We start from the raw sequence: 17,216 nt of genomic DNA, 5'->3' as shown, positions 1-17,216 counted from the left end.
CTTAACTATCTGTTATGGGTTATGAGCTAACCTTCCACCTCGCCGTCTTATTTCTTGCAGTCGCGTTGGCTGTGAATGACTTTCACGTTTTTTTTATGAATGTGAGCTGCTCCGAACTCACTGCACACGTTATCAGGTTGTCATTCGAAGCCTTTCGGTTTTCTCCTGCTTTGCTCTTTGTTCTCTAAAATTTGTTAAACACATCAGTGAGCCTCGCTGTTGCTCCGGCCGACACGTTCCTTCATCACCACGAACACGCACGCCGTCCTGCTGCCACAAACACTCACCACGGCACCAAATGTGGATTAATCCGCCGCTGAAAGTAGTCCCCAACAAATGCTCCGTTTCCTCCAGCGTGGGTGACGTTTGTTAGAAGCCACAGCGAGCAGCTGTTTCAGGAAATTACAACGCCATTTCTAAAAACGAGAATATGTTTTCGTGAGGTGTTTTAAAGATTTAATCAAAGTATTGTGGCTAACACGTTGTTCTTTTCATGGGCTGTTAATTGTTCTAACATGTCAAAGCGAGATTTGGATTTAGTCTATAAAATCTTTTATTCTTCTCATCTCGTTATTATGTTATCACTGCTCTTATTACTCGTTGGGATGAATGATTGAAATACAGAGCAGATTGTTCCATATAAATTGAAGGGGCAATAACTGAATCACTGATATAGAGATTTAATTTTGGAAAATTGAACATTATTCTCGCATGCACATATAAAGAGGACCGTAAAAGTTTTACTGACGCTGAAATAATTCAGCTTCTTTCCTGGAATCTAAAGTAAGTGAGCATGTTTTCTTGGTCTCCTCGCAGAAACTGATTGGCACGGCGTGGCGTTGACACCGGACTTCGCGCTCAGCGGCAGCAGCGAGTGATTCGTCCCCTTCGCAGCACCTCCGACCTCTGACCTCCAGCCTCTCGCAGGTAGGATGACTCACCATCACAAGACGCAGATTACATAACTGACGGGTAATGATGGAAATGTTCGTGTTGTCGCGGTGAGAACATGGAGAGTTTCTGCAAACTGGATTAAAACTTCAGGCAAACGACGGACATGGCGAAGAGGGAAGTTTGTATAGAAAAAAACAGAATAAATCCTGCTGCAGATATTTATATATATATGTATGCATGATTAAAAATCTAAATTTGTTGCAAAAGAGATGCAGAAACACTATATATACATAATATATGAACCTTTTTTAAGTAAATACAGTCAATCTTGCTGTATAACATGATACCAGGAATTATCCAACAGACCTGACTGACCAGAAACAATCACAAGAGCGGGAGATATCAGTTTGGACTCTCAGTTTGTAGCATCTCATAAAATAAATGTACACTGCTTTTTTTTTTCTCACACAAGAAAAACGACAAACTGTTATTTTTGCCAAGTTTAAGAAGTAAAGAAACTAATTTGCTGGGACTGAGATGACCTACAAGTAAAATTAATACGACGTAGAAATCTTTCTCAGCACACTGCTCCTGCACTTTCTCATTATTTAGCTCATCGTCTAATTAAAAGATGTCTCAGCAGGTCTCTAAATGCCATATTGACTTAAGTTACAAACCACTGGACAACAAAGAAATACCATTTTTCTTCTTTTGCCATTTGGTGTAATGAGCCACTGTTTCCGCGTCCCTCCGCACGCTGTTCAAACTGCTTTCTTCTCGTCGGCTCGGGCTGCACGCAGCCGGTTAAAAGACATCAGAACAGACTCATTGGAATGATAATCTGGTACGTGTCTGCACTTACGGAGAACATCTCCAAGCATGTCAGACTTGCATCAAAGCCGTTGTTGTAATTTTCTTTTCAAGGGCAACTTGAAAGAGGAGTCGGGAAGAAAGTGGCATTAGTTTCTTGTTTTTTCCTGCGAGGCAGCCGGTTCAAAAGTAACCCGGCGCTTTCTGATGGGAGGGTGGGATGATTCAGCAGGAACCCAACAGCCCATCTGACTGATTCACATTTAAACATAAACAGAAATATGGCTGCTCCAGGGAGCTCCGCGGAGGGATGGAAAGTAGCCCCAAATTTCACAGCAGCAAATCAAACGTCTTTTTATTTAACTCTTCCTCTCTGTTTTCCCCTTCCTCTGCGGCTCCCCGCGGCATTGCGCACGCATAACAGCGCCTACTGATTGGGCTTATTTGAAGCACGTACCCTGACCAAAAAATGGAGAAGAGGAGATTTTCCCATGTCACAACGGGATTGAATGTGGTTCTCCAGAAGAGGAGGGCCTGAGAGGATTATATGGCTCAGTGGGCGCTGCATTGTGTGGGGAGTGGATACAGCAGGTACCCACCGAATCCCAGCCAAGAGACAGACACAGTGTTGCTAGGGATAATGTTGCCTCCCAGCAATTAAACTCTGGAGGTTTTGGAGTGCTTTAGGAGGAAGCTTGTTAAATTATCCCATCGCTTCTTCTCCCCTTTTCTCTCTCTGTCGCTCTGCCTCTCCCTGAACCACGTTCCTCCTCTTCCTCTCTGACAGCCTGAGAACTATAGGGGGAGTCATCCGCCTTGAAGACTTCACTGCTTTATTGAATCCTCTGCTGTTTGGCTCTTTGCATCTTATTCCCTCCCATATCGAATGCACATAAACGCTCACGCTCTGTTAAAGCGGCACAAGAGATGCCGAAAGCTGCCAGTTGATGGCAGCTTCGATCCGGAAACATAGAAGCTTTTTTTTAAAAAAGGAGTCATGATGATGTAAAGTTAACGCTTCATATGAGGAATTCAGTTGTAGAGGCTGGATTAACATCTTCGGTGATCGCTCATCCTCGTTACCGCGACGCACATTAGCTTAGCGGTGCAGTCGCCTTGTATTCGCTTCATTAGACGGTTTCATGTGTTGTTGTATTTGTCAGAAGGAAAATTAGCCTTTGTTTTAGTAAATTAAAACCTTCGCGCTTGTCGGACAGTTTATTTGTTTTTGGGTCGGTGTTGTAATATATATTAATTTAAACGGTCGCATCATTTTCACCTTTTCCCCTGCTGAGTGATTCCTTTGTGCACACGCTGTTTATCTCCCTCAGTTTCTCTGCTCGTGTACGACTGTAAGGTACTTGAACATTTTTTGCATATTTATCCTACTTTCTACTTCTATTTAAGTACATTTCAGGGGGAAATTTTGTGCTCTTTACTTCGTTTATTTGACAGCTCATGGTTTAAGAAATGATCTCCTCGTGCAAACCTGCAACATAAGTTTGTTTGGGAACACTGTGAACAGACACACCAGCTGCCTTTCTCTTCCATTTCTGACAAATACTTTCAGTGTCAAGAAGCTAAGAATGCTGGGACTTGTATTGTTAAACTGCACCTGCAGTTGCCACTAGCAACCAAAGGCATCACTGAATCACACATGGCTGAAATCTTTAGGATTAAAGCTTCAATTCGTCTTCTGTCTCCGAAGTTCAGACGTTCTGTACGTGATGCGTTCGAGTGCCGGTTTTAAAACTTCAGCTTTGCCTTCATTTTGCCTTTGAGTTCAACCTCCATAAAACTCCTGTCTTGGTTCGGTTTTATGAGGGAGGTGTTGCTCACTAACTTTGACCAGTGTCCTCGTCCTCGGGCGAACAAACAGCCCATTTCAGAGGTGAAAGTCCACGGCCTTCCTCTTGAAAAAACATCCTCTCATTTATTTCCAAATGTGACACTGTGCTTCCTAATACCCTTGGGACGTCTGTGTCCGTAGTTCCAGGTCGGTTCCCAACAGCACAGCAGTGCTGCGTTAACCTCTTTTCCATACCCCTACACACACAGAATCGCACACACACACACACACCCCAAGGTAACTGTGGGTAGTAGAGCCCCAAAGCTTCGTCGTCCAGGACAAATTGGTAGCAAGCGGCTCATTTACTCGGAGCCGTCATGAATGGACTGTGCCGTGACTGTGTAAACAAGTGCAAAGACTCCCAAGGGCATTCCTGCATAAATAATGACTCCAAGAGATGTTTGCCATTTGTACCACTCACTGGTTGCAGACATGGGTCAGCTAGTCTCCTCTGTAGGGAGTCTTCAGTAAACAACAGCCGCCGTGTCCATTAACGGCTGTGTGGAAAGTTTACCTGGTCACAGGTGCAAGGGCTGGTCTCCCAGGCGGGGGGACTCTGGGACTTTATTTGGCTTCTTACTTCGCTTGTTTGGAAGCTTTTTGGTTTCTGGAGGCGGCCTGTTTTGGTCTGAACTATAGAAACTCACAGCTTTACTTCATCATGCTCGTGTTAGGTTCAAGGTCTCAGTGTCCAGTTTAAAACAAGACAGGCCTCCTAAACCGAAGGTACGTGGAATCAAAAGTAGTTATCCTGTCGTGTGGACATGTGAGGGATCGTGTTTTGTCGTCCTGTCACAGTGGAGATTTAGGCAGCAGGTGAGGAGTCAAAACACATCACATCCCCCGTCGGTTTAGCCGAGCAGTGTCTAAAAACAACCCTTGTTCGGTTTTACTCGTCTCTGTGAGCGCGATGAACTCAGGGAGCTTCCTGTTGTTGCTGTTGATCAGTTTTCTTCTTCTTGTCAGGTTCACCTCTGATGAAGCTGCCTTCAGCTAAAGCAGAGCGCTCCCAGGCTAAAAGACTATTCATTATTTCTTTATTCTCTTAATTAATTGCTGAAGTAAATACCAGAGTGAAAAGAATACAGTAAAATATATGAAATATTATAAACTGAGCATATTAAAGTGTGCTTGCATTCAGACTATTAATTAGTGAACTTAAAGTGTGCTAAATTGGAACAACTAATTTTCTACTTATTACACTTATTCATTCATTCTCAGTGGACTATTATGCAAATAGTGTTTTAGCAGATTTACTGAAATTACTCTCGAAAAGTGTTTGACAGCATTATCTTAAAAGTGCACTTTAAAAAGTGAACTTTAATTTTACTAAAAACATGTTTCACTGTAGTATGTTCATTAAAAATGTGCTTTCAATCGATTTAAAGTAAGCACACCTTTATGTAAACATACTGGACACATACTTTGCAATATTTAAATATACTTTAAGTGCGCTTAAGTATATATTTTTTCTCTTGGTAGAGTCTGAACATGACTGACTGAAGTTCATCACATGCTAGAAACTCAAATAATGAGCAGGATTTATGGAAGGGGGGACGTGTTGTTGACTGAATCAGGAGAGTTAAAGTGGTCGTTTTCACACGTTTAGACTCGGCTCGTCAGGCTCAGCTCCACATCGTCAGGTTTGGCTTCTCTCCGTCCGACCTGCGCTCCGGCAGCCTCAGTTTTGCGAGGGCTAAGCTTTAGCATCGCGGCGCACCGACCCGGTCTCGTCTCGTCCTTCCGGCCGCGGCTGCTGCACATCAGTATCTGCCGGGAACTCGACAGTCAGCTCTGCCTTTAGACGGCCACCCAGGCTGCGAGCAGCGCTCCAAATTGTGTTTCATAATTGTTTGGCATATACGTTTCCGCTCCGAGCGTGGGTTTGAGGGAGAATGGAAAGCAAGAGGATGTGTCAGTGGGAGAGAGGGGAAGAAATAAAGAGGAAGACAAAGCAACACCCACTCCTCATTAGCTTAAACATTGCGTGTATCCGTTATCCTGCAAGATAACATTTGAAGAAGAGAGGGGGGGAGAAAGAAAGCGGAAGCCCACATCTACTGCGCCACAACATGGGATGGAGATATAAAACAAATCTCCACACTTAGACTCTGCCATCTGTTCATCTTGGAGGAGAGCACGCCTTTGCGACACTTTTTTCTCCCCTCCCTTAGAAACCATCAAGCTCTCTCAGAAAGCGTACAGCGTGACAAAGTGACACGCCTGGATGCCAACCCCGTGGCTGCATGTTTCCCTTCTCCTCCAGAATTTCACTCCTCCTCTCCGGATAGTTTGCATATCTAAATCCAGTTTTTGATAGCATATGCCGAATACAATGTGACATAATACAATTTGAGCTCCGTGTGAGAAATGGAATTATCGTGGTCGTGATTGTCGCCGCCGCGTTACGGTAATCGCTTTCTTCCAGGAGCGGCGACGTGACTCACTCGCAACTTGACCCGCTGTCATTATCTATTCGCTCTGACAGTATTTATGCATTTGGCTTGATGTTTTGTTTTCCTTCAGGTGAATTAGAAATGAATTTGGAAATAGAATAAATAAATAAAGGAATGATGAAAAAATGAGTAATCCCCTTGCAAATTGGAACAAGGAGTAAATCCCAGCGGCAGTAAATCCCCCACTGTTTCTATCCGTCTCTCCCTCCCCGTCAAAACGCCGCTCGGATGCTTCAGAGGAAGTGGTCGATCTTCACAGTGAAGACACGTCATGGGCTGCTTCTCTGTGATCTCCACAGCCAGACAAACTCCCCGGTGGCCTAATTGCTACAGGATGTGTTTGCCGGGTCTCCAGAGGAAGGTCACGTCGCATGAGTCCTGCACACTGTGGAGACGTACAGCAGAAAGCCGAGGCGCTGTTTGTGCCTAGATGTCGCAGAGATCATGTATTTTTATTGTTTCCTCACGTTGATGCCCGCTGCACCCATTCTGCTTTATTTACCAGCTGATTTGCCATCCTAAATTTAATATCGGAGCCAGGTTTCGGTATTTTGGATCAGAAATTGCAAACATTTGTTGAGGATAAACATCCAAATATCTGGAAATGAGATTAAAATAGAGTCTCCTCATAACTTCACATCTATGGCTGGGTGTTATTTTTGTTCCTCTGTGCCAATACGGTGCCTGAATTACACATAACAATACATTTATTTCACTAACGTTTAAGGTACTTTTGCATTTAGCAATATGTGCTAATCCTCTCTGGGTTTAATGTTTTAATGTGTCGACAAGAACAGCTGAACTTTTCCCAAAAACAACAGATGAATGAACATTATGATTGAAGAATAAGTCTAACATCCTCTTGACAGCTTTTGATGCTCGTGTCAGATGAACTCAAAGTGTGGAGGTCTGACACTGAGTCTTCTTCAGATCTTCGCTCATAACCATCGATTTGATCATTTCTCACCTCCAGTTCGAAAGGTAACCCCGTCGGTGGCTAAAGCAGCATAACTTTCATTGTGCAGATTCGCCGAAAATGCAAAGAAAAACCAAACGTGTCTCAAGGTGAAGCTGAAGTTCGCTCACTGACACACGGCAACATTACACATCCTGCATGATGACAACTGCAGGAGCAAAACCCAGAACACAGTCAGCGGCTTCCTGTGGACGTCGAGGCAACGACAGCCACAAACTGTGTTCGCATTTCCTGGAAAAAAAAAACAACAACACAGAATTTGGGCCTATTTGCAGGCGAGGAAGTGATTTGCATTCTCAGATATTTGAGTTATGATTAAGAGTTTTATGAGCAGTTGTTGATTCCAGGGAGAGTTCGCTTGACAGAGCTGCTCCAGTTAAAGTGATCTTTAATACATCATTCACTGATTACTGGCGGCTTTCTCTCCTCTGTGCATGAACTGCATGTTAACCTGTGGGCTAATTTCACATTTCTGCATTCAGAGTAACTAACTGGAACTGCACCAATTTATCAGGAAATAATTACAAAGCTTTTAAATAGTAAGTATTCTTCATGGTACAGCAGAGAATAGTATATACTGGTGTTTAGTACAGTTTGGTCTGAAGAGAAACGACACCTGCGCGTCCACAGACGATGGCGGTGGCTGTAAATGAAGGGAGTGAAGGGGTTAAAACAGCACTTGTACATGGATTGTTAGTCCGGGACTGACTCACCTCCTGATCGCCATGGATTAAGTGGAGCACGTGTCTCTCTGTGTTCCGAGCGATGCAGCCCCCACCCCCCCCCCCCCCGCCGCCGCTGCCAGGCGGTGACACATGGCCGGCTATGCATCATTTTTTGAGTGTTTGGTTGGAGCCTCGTCCTCCCTCCGCGGCCCCTCAGCCTGCTTCCACAGCCCGTAAAGAGGACATCCATCAGGACAGGTGTAATTTGCCATGCAGTCACGCTTCTCTGCTAATACAATTTGTTAACCAGTTGTTAAGTGTGTGTGTGTGTGTGTGTGTGTGTGTGTGAATGCACAGTATGACCCTTATGTTTTCAGGGATTTGCTTTATTTTCTCTGAACTTTGAATAACTTTTAGTTCACTTTCAGAATTCGTTCTGTTTTCACCCGCGTCCTTTGAATTTTCAGCTGATTTGTAACGACACCGATAATCATAATTGGCTCGTTGGCCAATTAACTTTTGTTTTATCAACATAATTAAGAATTTTTTTCAAAGAAAGGCAAACTTTTCTTTCAATGCTGTCGAACGTGGTCGAGATGAAAGGAGCCCTGAGCTTTCAACTCGCACAGATGCGATGATAATTTGCCGGCTTTGCTGGCGGTGTATGACGCTCCACACCGTGTTACCTCACACTCCAAACTATTTGTTGCTCAGTGACATTGAGCTGACCCAGAAAATTCTATGTCATTAAATGCTTGGAGGATTTTTCGCCGCTGACCGCAGTTTGTTCTCGGCTCGACAGCACGTCGCTTGTTTTTCTCGCTGCACTCGTGAGTGTCATCTTTTTGTCCGTCCTGCTGTAATGAAATTCTACAATTACTGGGCTCTTCGGGCCCGTTCGCGTTGTGGTCCTGCCGGTCTTGCATCACAGTCGCAGCTTTGCACTGAATGTTACCAAATGGGTTTCCTAGATACCCTCGCACAATGCAGTTTAATTCTGGTTACACAACACTAGATGTCACTCCAATGTTCTGAGATTAGTTTGATGTGACTGCATTTGCCCACAACCTAGGTGGACATCCCTATTCGCCTTTTAGTGCTTTTCCACACATCAGCTCGCATGCTTTCACATCACATTACATCACGCATCCCCGCAGTTAACCGTGGATCAAATGCTCGTGTCATCCAAGTCGGAGATGCTGTCTCAGATAAGCAGATTTAAAGTGTGTGTTATTTGAGCAGAAAACTGAAGAGGGGTTAGCACTGTGGTGTGATCCGGGGTCTCGAGGGGAGGCTCCTGCTTGTCAGAATGTGCTGTTGCAGGATCTTCCTGATGAAGTCATTAAGAAGTCATTAAGAAACCATTAAGAATCATTAAGTCGGCGAGGTGGCACTCCAATGCGCGCACCGCGAAGCGCCAGGCATCAGGAAAACTTGTTAATCACGCAGTTTATTTGTTTCCCCAGTGTGAGACTGTAAATACTATGACAGTGTGTTGAAGTGTGCATCCTAATGAAAATCTGTATTAGCTCCTTTGCCAGTGTGTGAACGCCCGTCTCCAGAGGCGCCACTCTCATCATCACACAATGGCTGCCTCCTCGCCAGCTTACTCTCTAAAGCAATAAACAAGACCACGCGTTTCTGATTCTGTTCACTCATTTTCCCCGTAATCGGCCAGGTGTTGGATTTATAGAACGGCGGAGATTTCAGGCAGCGCTTCGCTTTTGTCCTGTGATTTGTGATCTGCCTGTGCACGGGCACGCGTGTCGCAGAGCGTCCACACTTGTCATGCATATAGGCGTGCCCGCGGTGTTTTTCTAGCTGATTGTCTGTGACCACTAGAAGCCCCATGCTGTGACAGGTCGGGAGGAGGGGGACGCTGCTTGAAAACCCGCTGAAGAGCTCTTATCTTACTCATTAGGCCCGAGCAAGACGCTGCCTTCCCCCATAATTATCTCCGTACAGTAAATCTCTCGTTAGGAGGTCCCTCTAAACCGAGCCCTCAGAGACGTGGGGCTATCTCCAGGATGAGGAGGGAGGGACGAAGGCTCAGGTGCCGCTTAACGCTGCTATCAGCCAGAGAGTCATTTCTTTCTGGATTTCGTGACTGAGAAATGACGCTAAAATATACAAAATAACATCCACTTCATGAAGAATCTTACAATTTTCCTGACATAATTGTCAAAGGGGCCGATTTTTGAAAAATCATGCAGCAAACAGCTTGGAGAGTTTGCAGGAAAGAGCTCAGAGGCTGCATCAGGCTGTGCAGCACGATGGCCGACAAAACAACCTGAAGCTGCAGAAGAGGAAGCGCTCGTCATCCTCAGCTGTTCTTCGCTTATTTTCCGTTCTCCCGCTCTCGGTGGCCTCAGCTTCTGTCACGGAGGTAATTAAGCGACTGTGTTAGCCATCGCACCGCGTGATAAAACACTTCCTGCAATTACCTGCGTTGGCTTTCCTCAGGTCGCTAAAAACAATACGAGCGTGAAGTTGTTTACATTTTTCTCTGATGCTGCGAGAGGCTGCTTACGTCCAGCCGAGCAACAAAAAGAAGAAGAAGAAGAAGACGACGTCAGCTGCGGCTTCTTTCATCCACTAACTTTCCTGAACTTCCAATCAGAAATCAGTTTTTATAACATTCTGCCTTCTGGGTGGTACAGACTAATTCCTGCTGATCAGCAGACTCTTATGGGTTGAGCATTAATGTTAATTTCTCAGCTTCAAAACAGGAAGTTGGTGAAATTAATCTTCACTAAAGGTCCACTTACTGTAAGCATCTCACAGTCAAGCAGGGATTTAGTCTTATTTCAGCCGTTTTGGAAAGAAATGACCAACAAAATGTTTAATTCATCAGATGTTTTCCTTTTTTATCTCGATCTGAATCTGAGGCAGCTTCGTTTTCGGGCGTTCAGACTCGGAGTCCGGTTCATAGATGAAAAGAGGTGCACGGGCTAGAAACTGAGGCTTTCCTGCCATGATACATATCTGTCAGCCCTGACTTGTTCCACACCTGACTCCCTCATGTGATCAAACATCCAAAATAAGGATAAAAAAATGCAGGTGTGTTCAACAAAGCGTCTCGTGTGATCACGGCCTCCTCGTAAATCCCTGCGTGAACCTTTACTGCCGCTCAGCTGTTTGGAGGAATATTGACTTAAATGCTGTCAAAGTAGCAGAAAACGACATGACAGATGGCTTTCAGCTGCACCATTCGGCTCGTGGATGTGCCTTCATCCACGCGTTTGGCTTGACACCTCACCCCACCGCTCCCCCCCCCCCCCCCCCCCCCCCCCGAAAACACAAGCCTCCCGCTGACCGTGTGACCCGGGTCAACCGACTTCTCTCAGGGATTAATCCTTGCTGTGTGTAAACACATTAACTGGCAATTAATATGGTGATTCTGCTCCAGATGTGCTTGTAAAAGTGGAGTTTGGACTTGGCAGGCAGCTTTTCGGATCCATATGGGTTCGCTGCCGAAGCAATATTCCACCTGCTCCTGCCGCCATTATTTTTCACACAGCAAACAAACGCCCCAAATGAGAGCCGCGGCATTTGGTTTAGCGGCGCCGCCTCGGTCTTGCAGCATTCGCATACACCTGGGTAGTACGTGTCGAGACGCGGCTCAGGATCTGTCCCCGCTCTTCCGTTATGCTAATTCCAGTCCTCCCACACTTGGAACATGATGATGTGAGGGTTTCATCAACAGCTGCAACTGTCTGTCGAGTGATACAACATTACTGCAGTATCAGTAGTTTTCTGTCGACTAGTTAAAGTCGACAAACTCTCGCTGTCGGATTGCATTGATAACGTGGAGAAAAAAAATGATGTAAAAGGCGGTAACAGCGAGCGCCTGTGGCGGCGGCTCAATCCCTCCTGTGGCATTTCACCTCACCTGCTAACTCGCACGCACAAACGGCAAATTGAACCGAATTGTGCTAAATTACTTTTTTTATCGATCCGGCTTATTTTCAAGCCATGTAATTTAATCCTCCTATTACTGGGCCTATATATCATCTTTGTTTATAAAGAAAGGGCGATCAATAAAAAATAATACTGACTCTCTTTGAAAATGAATCAATGTGAAACATGATGCCGCAGTATTATCATTCAAAGGCAGCGTGGCGACCTGATGGACTGTCACAGCCTCAGTGGCAAAGGTCTTATCTGACTGGCAGCATGGAGGCATTAAAATAAAACAAACAGGGAAAGTAACACAGTGAAACAGATAAAACTCCCCATGTGTGTCAACCAGAAACTTAATTTCTCCCCCGTGCACTGGATGACTGGGTGTCGCGTCCGCCCGTCGCTTCGCAGTCCTCCGGCTTCCTCAATCAGGTGCGTGCAGGTCACAGCTGAGATATTGCGCAATGCCCGCTGAGATGATCAGTCGCATCGACCAGCTGCAGGAAGAGCGATTGCATGCAGGCTCTGTTAACTCCCGCTCTCATCAGGATTTCCTCAAAAACACCCACAAATTCAGAATTCAGAGCAGCAGCAGCAGCAGAGCGAGCGGCCAGTTTTCATGTCACACATCCTCTCGGTTGTTTTTTTCTCTGCCACAAGAATTGCAAAACTCTCATCATCCACGAGATAGACTCCACGATAGAAACACAAACGCACGCGTATTTTAAAGCCGTCCTCGGCAGAAAACGCCCACATTTGAATGTGCTTGAAACAAAAATTCCCCAGCCGCTTGCATCAGTCCCTGCTTTTCTCTCTGCCTGCACCTCCGTGTGATTAAAAAGCAGGTGTACAGCGAGACATCGATCATATTTTTGACGTGACATGTGACTCCGCCGGATCGAAGCTCATTAAATGTTAACCTAGCATGTAACAATAAACCTCACCTGCCCATGTTAGCATTGATAGTTGAGTGCCTTTGCTTTAAAAAAGACAGAAAAGAGAGAAATATATATATAATCAAAGATATTGACTGAAAGTGTCCTGTTACAAAAATATTCTGTGATATTTTATGTGTATTGAAAGTAAGTTTATTCATCAGCAAGGTGTCCAACTTCTTGGAAAATGTGACTTTTCAACAAAAGATCCATCAACACCACCACATTGGTTTAGTGGCATAAACCAGTGGGACTGGCGTGTTGAGGGCTGGCAAACTCGCACTTAATATTGTGTAACACTGTGCCACATTTGGCAGGAAATGTGTGTTAAATCGCCTCACAGCACAAAGAACGATTGCTTTATGGCACAAAAGGAAGTTATCTATGTGGCGCGAAAAGGGCTCAAGGGTTCTGTATGCTTCAAATAACTACTTGATACAAGCTGTCGTCATAACTCTGCAGAAAAGTCCGGAGAGCAGGAACGATTTGATGAAGTTTTCGTGGTGCTACAATTGTTTGCGTGCACATGAAGTGATGGAAGGATGGAAAGCTGCCGACGGCGAGCGTGACTGTGCGAGCGATGGTTTTGGGAAGTTAATGGACACACATTGGTGGACGATAATGATCAATGACATGTTATCTGGATAATTAAAGAGTCGATCTTTGCATTTACATCTGGTACTTTAAATGAGTTCTCTTTGTCCCCGCTGAGATCAGGTCTTTGTCCTCCGGAGCAGAAGTAATGAGTAATCAGCACCAGACTCCCTTAAAAAATCGCAGAATTTTGTGAGTTATTGAGTTTGAGGAAACTTTATAAACTTTGTGAAACGCTGCCTCCAATGAATTCTTAATTATTTACGCCCTCTTGTAAATTCAGCAGATGACACGTTGTGTCTCTCTGTCCCGGTGCGTTCAGGTCCAGTGTGTAGGCTGCGCTGTGACTTCATAAATCATCATCAGATCAGCTGCACAGTCATTTCTTCCTGTATATCTTTGATTTCCACCTGTGTTGCTTACATTTTCCTCGCAGGTCTGTCGAGTAACGCGTCTTTCGGTGCTTCCAGGGCACAGAATAGACATCAATAATAAGTAATGATCAGTAATTAGAGGTCTGTCTCTCTCAGCCTTCTCACTTGCTCGCCATCTAAATTTGAATAAACTCTATTTAAGTTCAGTGTAATGTGGTGTATGCACTCCAGCACGTTGTATGGATTGTGTGTTTACACCAACCTAAGATCCAGACTACGTCCAGATCACAATGCGTTTTACCCGATCAGGCTAACAGATCACATTTAAAATACCAGGTGTTGTTTGAAGCATGCTGATGTCGTAAATGTTCCATTTCTTGCTGTGAAATTAAGCGGTGCAATGAAAAGTCTGCATCTTCAGTAAGTGAAGACATAAAATAAACAGTGCCTCCACTCCAGGATGACTTCTACTAATAACCACTAAGTGATAGTCAGATGTCTGGAAATGTGACCTTAATTTTATTACCGTCGATATCACCACTGGCCACAGCGGAATCGCAATTAATTGGACTATATTGCTCTGAATTCGTGTAAAAAAAAAAAAAAATGCTTATGTGGCACTTTTAAAGGCGATGGGGATGCTTTGGCTTAAATAAGACTTCATCAGTGAGAAACTAAAACAGGATACCAGGCTGCTGCTTCCAGTAACAGCCACAAACCTCCCACTCGCCGCCACATGGGGTCTGTCCTCCGGCTCGGCCCGGATGGACGAGCGCTCCCCTGATGGTTGCATCCTTTCCCCTGAGGTCCGCCGTGTGCCGGCGGGTAAAGGGGAGAGATGCACTAGCAGACGCTGGCCACAGTTGCTCTGCCTGGCATGAGCGCCGCGTTGGCGCCGGCCGGGCCCGAGTCTTCCAAGAGCTCTGTCTTTTCCGGCCGGCCTGAGCGCCCGCATGGGGCCTGGCATGCTGCGCGTGAGCTTGGCATCCCGGACAAACAACAGGAGGTGGAGGCATCCTCGCTCTCTCTCTCTCCTGATGATCTGCTCCAAGGACGATTTCCCTTCTCTCAAAACTGGCTGCCGTTACGCACACAAGAGCAGCCGCGTTTACAGACCTTCAAAAGGAATAGAATAGAACAAAAAGGGACTGAGGGAAAACGTTTGATTTGCTCGAGTCTTGTTTTATACAATCACATCCAGGCTAATTAAATTGCATTCATGTTTGGATGCAGATATACCAACATGCAGAAAGTGCACGCAGGATCTGTGGTAAGGCCTTGGCCTCTGAAAATAGCTCGCCAGGCTTTCTCCATATCTGCTAATGGTGGAATATAAACTAATGGCATGTTTGTTGCTGCTGAGATGACAGAGTTCTGATAATCAGGCAACGTTAGGCTGACGTTGTGTTCACGTTCACACTAGTCATTTCTTCATTTTCCCTTAATGCTTCTGTTTTAAACGTGCATCTTGTTGATGTATCTGAAATATGTTTTATTTTGAAAATTTATCGGACTCAACACCTTTCCTGTGTCTGACTTTAGGCAACGTTAGGCTGACGTTGTGTTCATGTTCACGCCAGTTTCTCCTTGGTACTGTAAGCAGTTTGTCTTGATTTACGAGTGGCTTCTACCAGTGGACCAGATATTCCAGTCACATTATGGATTTGTTTGGATTTGTTTCCTCCACGCAGCTTCAACCCCACCGCTTTAGAAGCAGCCTGATTTTGTTTCCTTGTTCAGATTTTGCTTCTCTTTTAAACGTGCTTCTTGTTGATGTATCTGGAGTCTGTTTTATTTTGAAAATTTACCAGACTCTCGAACCCTTTCCTGTGCCTGACTTCCTCTCCTGCTCCGTGCAGACTGACGGTTTGTCCGTCATAAATAGACGATGGAGAGCTCGGTGGAATTTAGGGACCATAACCACCTGGATAGGTGGTTATCTCATTCGTGCTCGTCAAAATTTTCATTACAATGTTTCTTGCTCTGACACAAGAAACTGGCTTCCACATTCTTAACCTGACCTCTTTGGGTTTTTCGTACCTGGAAAACAGCCGTCAAAGAGCTCAGCAGCAGACCTACAGTGTCTGAAATGTAAAACCACCCAGCAAACATGTAGACATTGACATAAGCAGCGTCGTGTACAGCTGAAACGTTTTTGTCAAAATCAAAGTTAAATGTTACGCAGGCCGTTGTTTCGCGTGTTGTCATTCATGTCATGGCAGCACGGAGACAAACGGCAGCCGCCAGCAGAGACATTCACAGTCTGTAATACCTTATTAAAAACTCAAATCTGTGGTTGCACTCGAAACATTAAAGTCTGAAAACATTTATCTTCTGAGACACGTCGTCATTAGCAACCAGCTCCTAATAACTTACAACAATATATTAAACCAACAACTAAAAGCAGCAGAAAACATCATTTTCAAATGAGCCAGCGTGTTTTGAGCTTTGTCATGCTGAATATTTCATTTTGTGATTAATACTCACACCTTCTGAGTGTGAGTGAGCCACTTCTGAAGCATTAATACTGTCTGGTAAACATACACTTTGCCATGTAGTGCTTCAACACAATATCTTGGCACATTAGTCATTTCAAATGTTTTAATTCATAAGTAGAAATAATAAAAAAAAAATCACATTTACACATAGAAATCATAATTTAAGATGTGCACAGGGAGGCTGGCAGACTGTGCCAAAGGCTGTGCTTTTTTTCCCACATTTTAATAACAAATGCTTCGCAAAGCTGTGCAGCAACTTTCAAGTTTATTGTCGTATTTGCAGCAAAGCGAGGGAGTCCGCTACTTTCTCAAGCAAACCAAAAACATTGTTGAACAAACTTCTTGTGCGAAAGCCGCCAACTGAAATCCAGACAGGCGCAGAGATGCTGCAGCCAGCTGTGGTGTTTGTGCAGCCTGGAGGCAAACGCGCTGACATCAGTTCAACACACTTCCTGCAACTGTCTCACTGTGTTTTACCTTTTCCATGATAACGCCACGGAAGTTAGCAGCTGAAAAAGGTCAAAATGGACCAGTGATGTGCAGAGACGCCATCCAACCCTTCCTGCTCATCATCTGAGTTACATCTCCATCACTGTTTCCTGTGTATCAGCGTTAGCATATTGATCTCGTACTGTGGCTAATGAGCTGGAAGCTATATTCCCTTCGCTTCTCCCTCCGCGCCGACTGACCGACGGGAGATTTGAATCCTAACAACGTCCTTCAGGCACCACGTGACCCAAAGGGAGCATCTCATTTCCATACAGAGCTCTGCGGATGGCTAGTTTTCTGACCGCCCCAGCTGATGAAAATAAAGGAAACTGTATTTTAAAGCAGCGCCCTTCCTGCAACCCCCATAATTCATGCTGTTTATGATGTAAATATTTCAGAGAGGTGAGATGACCCCACAGCATGGCAAAGGCCATTAATAATCATAAAAAATATGAACCGCCCTCTCAGTGATTAATTGCATGCGTTTTGCATAATGCTTTGTTTGCTGTGAGCTTTAAGCAATTTACTATCAGCCAACCAAACTGTCAAAGTAACCAAGGCTACTTCAAAGTGATATTTGTCCCTGTATCACTAGTTACCTCCACAGATATCTAAAGGTGGAGTCAGCCTGTTATAAAACCAGGAACTGTGCATGCATCCGTAAACAGGCGTCACTGCTGATGCTCGTCACAAAGAGCAGCTGCTAAAGGTTTCATCAGTGCTAGCGTGCTGCACGTCGCTGTGATGTGATGAGCTGGGCACTGTGCAAAGAT

The 17,216-nt window shown here is 44.8% G+C and overlaps 1 protein-coding gene across 1 annotated transcript in view; it reads right to left on the bottom strand.

Annotated features, from left to right (window-relative positions):
• LOC121620370 (ectonucleotide pyrophosphatase/phosphodiesterase family member 7-like) overlaps nucleotides 1-14,423 on the bottom strand; it is a 132,162-nt gene extending 117,739 nt beyond the window's left edge. The window contains exon 1 of the mRNA XM_041956401.1: nucleotides 14,145-14,423. Within this exon, the coding sequence (XP_041812335.1) occupies nucleotides 14,145-14,423 (279 nt within the window). The remainder of the gene's footprint in view (nucleotides 1-14,144) is intronic.
• Between the last annotated feature and the right edge of the window lie 2,793 nt (nucleotides 14,424-17,216).

Source organism: Chelmon rostratus, chromosome 17 (genome assembly GCF_017976325.1).
Source record: "Chelmon rostratus isolate fCheRos1 chromosome 17, fCheRos1.pri, whole genome shotgun sequence".
NCBI classification, from domain to species: Eukaryota; Metazoa; Chordata; class Actinopteri; order Chaetodontiformes; family Chaetodontidae; genus Chelmon; species Chelmon rostratus.
This window is presented reverse-complemented; position numbering and strand designations above follow the sequence as displayed.